At 40.3% G+C, this 10,674-nt stretch overlaps 1 protein-coding gene across 1 annotated transcript; it reads left to right on the forward strand.

The window, feature by feature from the left end:
* The first annotated feature begins 774 nt into the window (after positions 1-774).
* LOC141566020 (cathelicidin-2-like) lies at positions 775-7,375 on the forward strand. The gene is made up of 4 exons (XM_074310029.1): positions 775-1,045; positions 4,513-4,620; positions 5,698-5,781; positions 6,514-7,375. The coding sequence occupies exons 1-4, from the start codon at positions 860-862 to the stop codon at positions 6,571-6,573; spliced, it is 438 nt and encodes a 145-aa protein (XP_074166130.1). The 5' UTR covers positions 775-859; the 3' UTR covers positions 6,574-7,375.
* The last annotated feature ends 3,299 nt before the right edge of the window (positions 7,376-10,674 follow it).

Genomic DNA, 10,674 nt, shown 5'->3' on the forward strand with positions numbered 1-10,674 from the left:
ACATATGCATATATACATACACACATCTAAAATAATATTAATATAGCTGACATATAATGTTGGTTTCTCTCTTGATTGAATCTTTTTTAAGACTCAGACTTTGACTGAGATCAATGATTACTATCCCTACTTTTTTTTCTCCTAATAAATTCTACTCCTGATCATTGTAATTGTGCCAAGCCTTTTCCAGTTTTGCTTCTGCCTTTTTTCCCTTTTCAGGCATGGGTCATCAAACTCTCTGAGGTGGCCTATAGAATAGAATGGGAGGGGAGGTGAAGAGAATAGCAAGAATAGGTACCCCCTACTGACCTGGAGCTTTTTAAAACCCTATAGAGGAGCCCTGGCCTTGCCTCCAAAGGCTCTTGAGTCCCTGTTCTTCTGATGGCATGCAATCCCTGGTCATCTTACTGGCAAGGGACCCATCCTTCATTTCTCTCTTGCCAAAACCCAATATAGTGACTAGAGATGAAGAAATCATGACCAAAATTGGGACTTTTATTGGGGATGCATGGGATCTGTTGCAATGATCTGATTTGTTTCCCACTCTCCAGGCCCAACATTTGGCTCCCATTTCCCTCTTAGTCTAACTCAAGGGCCACCCTTGAGCAAGAGGGTGAAAGTGTGGGTTCACTGTTGACCCAAACAGAGACAGCTCAGCCCCTCCCTTGTTTCTGGCACTAGATGGGAAATAATTTCACAATCTCAGCTTCCCTCAGACCCTCCCTCTCTGCCCCTGCCATACAACAAGCTGAAGCCCCAGAAATTGGATAGCACGTCAGGGACCCATATTGCGCAACAGAACAGGGGAGACCAGACATATAAGGGGCCAGCTGAGAGCCAGTGAAGCAGAGGAAGGAACATGGAGCACCTCAGGAATATCCTACTATTGGCCAGCGTAGCCACTCTCATCCCCACTCAGGCTTTACCTCTGTCCAGCCTGAGCTATCAGAAGGCCCTTTTCAAGGCCCTTCATCTTTACAACCAGGCACACAAAGGAGAGAATGCCTTCCGGCTTCTCCAAACCGACCCTCCTTCACCCAATCAGGTAAGTGCTAGTTCTGGCCTCCTCCGGTAGAGGAAAGAACAGACTGACTTGGATCTTGTCCATTTTCCCTTGCTGCCCATTAATCCAGTGTCTTGTTGGGAACAAAGCAGTCCTTGGAATGAAGCTCTTGGGTGCATGGATAAAGCTATGGCTCAGAGGTGTGAGTTCCCACTTCAGTGTCACTTTCTCTGTGTCTGTCTCTGTCTCTCTATGTATGTGTCACAATCTCTGTCTCTGAGTCTCTCTCTCACTATCTTTGTCTTTCTCTTTTTGCCTCTCTCTGTTTATGCATGTGTCTCTCTGTGTGTTTCTGTTTCTGTCTCTTCCTCTCTATCTCTCTGTCTCTCTATATCTCTGTCTCTTTCTGTCACTGTTTCTCTCTCTCGAGGTTCTATCTCTCTGCCTCTGACTTTCACACACACACACACACACACACACACACACACACACACACACACACACACACTCTCCAGAACAAGGAAAACTAAACATGACAGGATTGCACTGAGGAGATATTTGCTGTTAGCAAAAGGCTCTTGCCTTAAATCTTGGCTTTTTGAGTACTGTTCCTTTCTTTCCTTCCAGGGCATGGGTTCTTAATTTGGGGTACTCAAATCCATTTTTAAAATATTCTGACAACTCTATTGCTTTTCTTTATAATTCTATGTATTTTATTCTGAGAAGGGGCTCATAGTTGTCACCAGATTGACAAAACTGGCACAAAAACTGCTCTGGGGAATTCTCAGGTGAGTATTCCACATGACAGGAGGCAACTAGGAAGCACAGTGAATAGATAGATTTCTGGCCCTAGATTCAGGAAGATGTGTTCGAATCCAAGGCCATCCTTGAGCAAGAGAAAGTGTGAGCTCACTGTTGGCCCAAACTGAGACAGCTCAGCCCCTCCCTTCTTTCTGGCACTAGATAGGAAATAAAAAGCTGCTGTTCTCCCAGGCAGAGGAAGAAGCTGAAAGCCATCCTAAAAGAGAGGAGGCTCACTTCAAGACTTCTTTTCTGACCAAATTCTCCTTTGTCAGCTGAGTTCTAGGGCCAATGGAATTAATGAATCAGCTTGGGAAGGAGCCTACAATAAAGAAAACTTTATAGAGATGCAGGAGAATTTAGAAATGCAAAGGAAAAAGGATGCTGTTTATGGAGTCCTGGAAAATCATTGAAAAGTCTAATTTTATTGAAATTCGATTCAACAAACAATTATTTAGTATTTATTGTTTGCAGGAAACAATTTCTCAAATGTAATCTAGCCTGTTGTCTTCCTATTCAGTTCTAGGCCCACTCTACTGTCTGTTTGTAGTGACAATGCAATATAACATTATTATGTTATGTTATTAATGTGTCAATATTAACATGTTAATTATTAAATTAATATTTATTGTCTTAATTATTAATATAATAAACATATCAATTATTTAAAATGAAATATTATATGTATTTCTGGCAGTGAACTAGAGATCTTGCTTCATAGTCTGGACAATAGTTCATCTATTTGGTTTTTCTAATGTGGGCTCTTAAGACTAATTTATTTTAGGTAATCTCAAATGTCAGGCATCTCATTGAGGAGGCCCTGTAATGGTCTGGGATATAATGCAATCAGTGCAAGGTTATCCTATCTAGGGAGGCTCTATCTAGAGAACCATATTTTGCTTGAGATCCTGTATGGAGCATTATCTCCAGAAGTTGCAAACCGTTTTTGGAGAACTTGATTTTATGTCCAGCCTGATGTGATAGGATGATATGTGATGTGATGTAACATTATCAGTTGGTAATCAAAGGTATCACTGAGGTTGCATTCATGAAGACACAATCCTGACCCCAAATGGAATGGGATCATACCTGGACAAATCCCATTGTGCTTTTAATGATTCTAAGCTGACCTTGGTGATACTGTATCATTGTGAATCTTGGAAGAATACAAACTCTGAAAATCAAAGTTGAAGTTGATGCAAATGGCAAGGGAGAGAGAAAGAGTCCTGGGGAAGGGAAGGGAATAAATTTTTTATTACTATGTGCCAGACACTGTACCAAGCACTTTGTAAACATTATCTTATTCATTCCTCATCAACAAATATGCAAGGTAAGCTCTACTATTACCCTCCTTTTGTACTTGAAGAGACTGAGATAAACAAGTTAGCATTTTCCCTAATTAGTGAAGTTAGTGAATTCCCCAAGTCACATAGCAAATAAGTTTCTGCAGCAGGATTAAAACTCATAGTTTCTGGATTCCATGTCCGATGCTCTCTTTAGCTACTTCTACACCTAGTTGCTCCCTCACTGGATGTATCAGGTAAGGAAGAATGAAGAGTCCAAAATGACTGTGACAATTCTAGGCTAAGTAACTGTTGGCAAATGTTGAGAAGCTGGGGGTGAAGGATGATTTTGTAGAAGAAGAAGATGAGCTTAGTTTTAAACATGTCAAATTTGAGGGGATGGATGGTGGGACAGTCAGGGGCCACCACAGTGAGGTACCACCTCACGCTTATCAAAAATAACAAATGTTGGAAAGGATAAGGGGAAAATAGGTACAAGGAAGTGCTGATGGAGTAGTGATTTGCTTCAGCTAATATAGGAAGCAATGGAATTAGTAGTATTCATCAGGCAGTTGGAGATTATAGGATTACAGATTTAGATTTGGGAGGAACCTTTCAAGTCACTGAGTCCAACATTCTCATTTTTCATATGAGGAAACTGAAAATCAGAGAGATTAAGAGACAACTACTAAATGTCTGAGATGGATCCAAATCCAGATTTTTCTTGACTCTAAGTCCAGTATTATGCTGCTATCTCTTTGCCAGAATGTGGTTCAAAATTAAATAGTGATTTAGAAGTCATTTCAAAGAGCTCATAATGGAAGCCAGTGGAATGAATGAAGATTGTTAAGAGAGATAGTGTCAGGACAGAAGGCAAGGAGGAAGGAGAAGCACTGAGTCCTGAGCAATGATCACAGAGGGAGGGCAGAAGAAGAACTAAGGAAGGAAGGTAGAAAGGAGAGTAGAAGTAAGAGATTTTAGGATCCAAGGTATAGATATGGGACAGACCTCAGAGACCATCTATTTCAGTCTTCTTTTACAGATAAAGAAAATGAGGTATAAAGAACTTAAGTGACTTATTAAAGGTTAGGTAAGTAGTAGCCATGATGTGAATCCCCATCTGACATCAGCAGAAGCATTTTTTCAATTATATAGCACACTGTCATAAGACATACTATGAGCATTCATAAGGAATGATGAGTGAAATGACCTCCTCAAAAGTCATACAGCCAATCATTATCAGAGTAGGATCTGGGACCCAAGACTACTCCATTTACCAAACTTGCACTTTTCCATACTGTAGGAAGCACTTGTTCCCATTGACCCAAGCCATTGGATAATGAAGGTGATTTCTTCTCAACCTAGGGCCCTCCTCTACCTCCATTGAGTAGCCTCATCCCATCTAACCTCACCTTCTCTTTTCAGGACCTCCAAGAACAAACTTTGAAGCATCTGAGCTTTACCTTGAAGGAAACTGTGTGCCCAGTGACTGAGGAGCTCCTGCTGGATCAGTGTGACTTCAAAGTTGATGGGGTAAATAGTCAGTGGGACAATGGACTTGAAGGCACCCTGGAGGAGGTGGAGGGGTATATTAGAACCTTTATTATCTCTGCTCAATCCTACTTTTCATCAGTGCAGTACCTAAGATTTCTATGCAATCTTGAAACCTTGGGAGGTGAATAGCATAGCAGTTATTTTCCCATATAAATCATGCAGAAGCAAAGGTTCAAAACAATGGAGCTCCACATAGATACAATCTACTGGTTGTGAAGCCAGGAATGGAACCCAGATCCCCTAGATCCAAATTTAAAAGCTCTCTGATTTGGAAGAGACTCTGTGAGTCCCTAATGCCAGTGTGGAATTTCTTCCCTTTTTCCCTCTCATCTTCCCTCCTTTTTTTCCATATTTCCTCCTCCTCCTCCTCTTCTTCCTCCTCCTCCTCCTCCTTCTTCTTTCTTGTTGTTGTTGTTGTTGTTCTTCTTCTTCTTCTTCTTCTTTTCCTTCTTCTCCTTCTCCTTCTTCTTCTTCTTCTTCTTCTTCTTCTTCTTCTTCTTCTTCTTCTTCTTCTTCTTCTTCTTCTTCTTCTTCTTCTTCTTCTTCTTCTTTTCCTTCTTCTCCTTCTCCTTCTCCTTCTCCTTCTTCTTCTTCTTCTTCTTCTTCTTCTTCTTCTTCTTCTTCTTCTTCTTCTTCTTCTTCTTCTTCTTCTTCTTCTTCTTCTTCTTCTTCTTCTTCTTCTTCTTCTTCTTCTTCTTCTTCTTCTTCTTCTTCTTCTTCTTTTCCTTCTTCTCCTTCTCCTTCTTCTCCTTCTCCTTCTTCTTCTTTTCCTTCTTCTTCTTCTTCTTCTTCTTCTTCTTCTTCTTCTTCTTCTTCTTCTTCTTCTTCTTCTTCTTCTCCTTCTTCTTCTTCTTCTCCTTCTTCTTCTTCTTCTCTCTTCTTCTTCTTCTTCTTCTTCTTCTTCTTCTTCTTCTTCTTCTTCTCCTTCTTCTTCTTCTTCTTCTTCTTCTTCTTCTTCTTCTTCTTCTTCTTCTTCTTCTTCTTCTTCTTCTTCTTCTTTCTTTTTCTTCTTCTTCTTTTTCCTTTTCTTTTTTTCTCTATATGTCTCCTACACAGCTGGTGAAAGACTGTCAAGGCTTAATATCCAATGAACAGGACATTGCTGCAATCATCCTCACCTGTGACCCAGCAACCTCAGCAGTAAGTTTTCTGTTCTTCATTCATTTTCTGCCCTAGCCTTTCATATTTGATTCTTTTTTAAAAATTTCTTTTATAGTTTTTATTTACTATGCATGGGTAATTTTACAGCATTAACAATTGCCAAACTTTTTGTTCTAATTTTCCCCTCCTTTCTTCCTCACCCAGATGCAGGTTGACCAATACATGTTAAATATGTTAAAGTATAAATTGAATACAATATCATATTTGATTCTTTAGGGCTGATCATGTTAGCTCCATTGAGGAGGGAGGGGGAAATAGAGGAATTGGTACAGGGAGATTGCATCCTGCCTTCTCCTGCCCTGACCTACTGTCCCTATCACCTGAACAGGAAAAATATCCAAGAGAAGGCTGGCCACAGCAGTGCCAGAGGGCACACCCAGTCTTCTGTAGGATTTCCAGCCTCTGTGGCTACTTTTAAAGTTGCAACTCATATGGGTAGGCTTACCCCAGAGGATAGTTTGCACTTTAATTAAAGAAAGCAACTTTCCTCCAACTCCATTGCATGCCAGCTGTTCCTATTTACTCTGGGAATCCTGAAGGGTAAGCAAAGGACCAGGTCTGGGGGAATAACTTAAGCTAATTATTCTTAGTAACTAGCAAAGAACCACGCACAACCCCTACTCCAAGGGCCAGGACCCTGATAGAAGCACCTCAGTCTCTTGATCTATTATCTGAATCAGACACTTACCTTCCATTCTAATGTCTTTGCAGCCCTCCTCGCTCCAGAAGATCCCCATTTTCCAGACGAAAGAATGGTTCAAAGAAAAATAGCCACAGACCTGGGGGATACTCTCTGATTGCTCTTGGAGATAAAAAAGTACTAAAGGCTCCATATATGGAGTCTCTCTAAACTCAAACCAATGTAACCAGCACTTGCTTTCTCCCTTATATTTTACTTTTTCAAATTCCACTCCCTAATCACATTCACATATACACACACATATACACCCTATGTAATCCATAGGTGTGCATTTTTCTCTGTATATGGTACACATATAAAATATGTTGGGTACACATATATAATTTGTATGGTATATACATATACGTGACATATATGTATATATACATGTAGCCTGGTCTTCAAGACTGGAGCATTTGCATAAGAAATTGCATTTCTTCTTTGGTAGACAATGTTTTGATACTACAAACCTATCTGTGTGAAAGGTGGAGTTGGTAGAATTGGCTTTGAAGAAGAGAAATTTTATTCTTCTTCAGATATATTCAAATATATTTCCTGCTTCAAGGGAGGACACACATTTCTAGACACTCTTTTTCAGAGAGATTCAGAGAGAAGTGGGGGAGGGAAAGAGGAAGAGAGATGGACTTTGGAAAGTTGACATGCAGGAGAAAGCTGCTTCTTCAAACATGTTCCAGATTTCCAGTTTGCCTTTCTAGAGTCTTTGGGAAATTATCATTTGGATGAGATTACAGTGTTTCTCTCTTTGACCTGAAATATCTCATGCTTCATGAGAGACCTTGATCCTGTGTATTATCTGGTGTGTTATAACTCATGTAAAACTTGTCTGATTTCTATTTGCTATGTGCTTGGATAAATGGATTTACTCATTCTTCAGTATTTGTGAGGATTTTTATACAATTAGAATTTGGTGGGAAGGAGTTATGACTCCAATATAAGCTTTGGGTACTCCTTCATTCTCAGTCCTTTTACAAACTCAACCAGGAGTTTACCTCAATATTCTTTGGGTATACTTTGGGTCTTCTTTTCTCTCTTGGGATTATTAGGATTTTAGGATCCCTCTCACTTAGGTTTATAAGTTTTCAGAGGTTTAAGTATCATCTTTACACAGATGACTATATATCCAATATATATATTTTATACATTCAATTCTAACCTCTCTATTGAGACATAATCAGCTGTCTCCAACTGTCTGTTGGACATCTGAAACTAGATGTCCTATAGTTATCTCAGCATGCCCTCTCTCAACAAAAGAGTTTATTATCTTTCGTTCCTAACCTACCCCTTTTCTTAATTTCCATATTTCTAATGAGGATACCACCATTTTTCCAAAATCCCAACTTCACAATCTTAAGTAATTTTAGGGTCTTTACTCTCCCTCACCCCACTGCTCAGTCCCTTGCCAGTTTCTCTCATGTCTGCTTCCCTCTTCCTACATCAGGCCACCACCGAGGTCAGCTCCATTTCACCTCTCACCTCCACTTGGGCTCCTAATTGGTCTTCCTACTTCAAGTCTCTATATTGTAATCAATCATCCATATAAACACATTTTCTTTAATTGAATGTCTGATTATGGTATCCCCTTAATGATTAAACATCAGTAGCTTCTTATTGCCTCTAGGAGAAAATACAATTCCTCTGTTTGGATTTTAAATTTGCCTTTTACAATTTGTCTCCAACCTGTGTTATTAGGCCACATTTCCCTTGCATCATGTAGTCCAGTCAAACTGGCTTCCATTTTAGTCTTTATAAATGATACTCCCTGTCATCTCTGTGCATTTCTGTGTATCCCCCATATCTGAAATGCATGACCACTTCACCTTGCCCTCATAGAATCCTTCACAGAATCAACAAGACACAGTCTAAGAAAAATTTCTTTGTGAAGTTTTTCCTTATTATCTCAGTGGCTCTTGCCTTCCTTTCTTAAACTACCTTAAATTTAGTTTTGATTAGTCTCGATGTAATTACATATACACATTAAGTTCTCCTTTTTCTACCTCCCCTCAAATTCCCCTCTTCTTCCCCCACATAGAATTTATAGTAAAATAGCCAACAACAAGATGGAACAGGCAGAAAACTCAAGGGAAAAGATGAACATGAAGATTCAGGAAAGTACACAAAGTTTGCTCAATTAAATACTGCAGCTCCAGCTGAAGGACAGGTTGAGGTTTCCAAGTTCAGCATTTCTGCAAAAGTAACCTACTCAAATTTTTTACTGTAGCTGCCCTTCTAGGCCCAATTCTGAACCCATTCTAATATCACTACTCACCTTTCAGAGATTGAAGAAGCCCCTCTTTGCCCAGTGTGAGCCACTGAATGAACTATTGAGTAGCTATAAGTGTCTTTTATTATAGGGAAATCGAGAGGTTGCATTGAAGTGAGCAGTCATCTAATGTAAGAGAGAAGCCCCTTGCAATGGAAATATCAGCAGTTCAAGAAAAGATGTGTACATGGTGGAGGAGAATGGAAAAGGAGAATATTGTTGGTGTGGAGCCTACATCCTCCAGGCTCCAAATCACACTCAGGCAGGGACTCCTCCTGAATAGCTTTCTGTTCTTGCTTTCTGGCCCTGCGATGCAAATGTGGAGATAAGGGAAGGGTTGGGAAGGGGAAGCTTCTGTTTTTAGTAAATAGTAAGTGGGCCTATTTTATTGCATTTTAGGCTGCATGATGGTTGCATTGGCTCCAATTCTCCAACCAACCTGGAGTGATCCAAGCAAGGTCTGTCTCAGGACAAGAAGTTAGGGTTTGTTGCTAGAGCAGAAAATGCTGAGAAGTGAGAAGTGTCTGAGTAGAAGGAATGAACATCTCTCTGTTCACTACTTGACTGGACATCCTATCCTCACCACTCCTTAAATGGAGAAAATTCTGGTTTTGATTGCAACTTAGCACTGACAAGTTATACAGAGGGGCTGGAAGGCTTTCCCAGTGTCCATCTCAGTGCCTAGCTACTCTACTATGCCATGGGTGCTGTCCCAGGTGCTATCCCAGGTGCTGTCCAGGGTGCTGTCCCAGGCGCTGGACTGGGTACTGTCCCAGGTGTTGTCCAAGGCGCTATCCCAGGTGTTGGCATTTCTCATCTTCTCCTCCCAAACACACTCAACTCCCTCCCCACCCCACCCCACCAGGACTAGAGAAAGTATTAGAAGTGACTCCCAGATCTGGGAGACCATAGAATAGAGAAGAAAAAATCCTATCTTCCTTCTTGTTGTGGCAGTGTCCTGGGCCTACCTCCCTAAATGGGGATTAAAAGACCATTATGAGGAGGGGGGAGGTTCTGACAGTCCTAGCTGGACTATAAAGTGTGAAGAGTGGCTGTTTAAGTGTGGTGTTCACACACACAATAAATGAACAGGCATTAATGTTTGTGCTCACTTTTTCCTTTCACAGTTTTCTTTTATCTCTGCAGTACAAGTAGCTCTGGGCAGCTTGGTCATGGCCATAAAGAGAATGTGCTTAAATTCCAACAGCCAAATGATTTCTCTGATCCCAAACACATTAAGGTGCTTAAAGGAAGAGGACACTCAGTTGTGGTCACAGGTCCCTCACTGTGGTTCCTTGCTGAAGACCAAATGCAATCAGATTCATAGTATTTAGAGCTAGAAAAGGCGCCTTATTGATCATTTTGTTTATTTTTTTCAGATGAGGAACAGAGGCTCCGAGGGGGAATGAGTTGCCTTTACTGATACAAGTATTCTGATAATCCCAATTTTCTTTCATAAATTAGAATGTCTCTTCTCTCACTATGATGTTTGCAGAAGTTAACCTTTTTTTTAGTCATAGTCCTCTTGAACAATCAGTGAAGTCTATATGGATCCCTTCTCGAAAGAATAGTTTTAAATGCATAAAATAAAATACAAAGGAAACCAATTATATTGAGGTATCATTATCACAATTTTTAATGTTTTAAGTTTGCTTTTTTTTTAAGCAATTGGAGTTAAGTGACATGGCTAATAAGTATCTGAGGTCAAATTTGAATTCAGGTCTTCCTGCCTCTGGGCCAAGCTTTGTTGAAAATGTTTTAAGTTCATTGACCCCAGGTTAAGAACCCCTAATCTAAATAACAACTACACCCCAACCAAATATACCTGTGACCCCACTCCAGAGGCCCTAGGAATTAGTAATCAGTGAGATGACTTGGTTAGTCTCACTGCCTCTCACAGGAGGAAAGCTAT

This window comes from Sminthopsis crassicaudata, chromosome 1, assembly GCF_048593235.1.
Source record: "Sminthopsis crassicaudata isolate SCR6 chromosome 1, ASM4859323v1, whole genome shotgun sequence".
In the NCBI taxonomy this organism is placed as follows: Eukaryota; Metazoa; Chordata; class Mammalia; order Dasyuromorphia; family Dasyuridae; genus Sminthopsis; species Sminthopsis crassicaudata.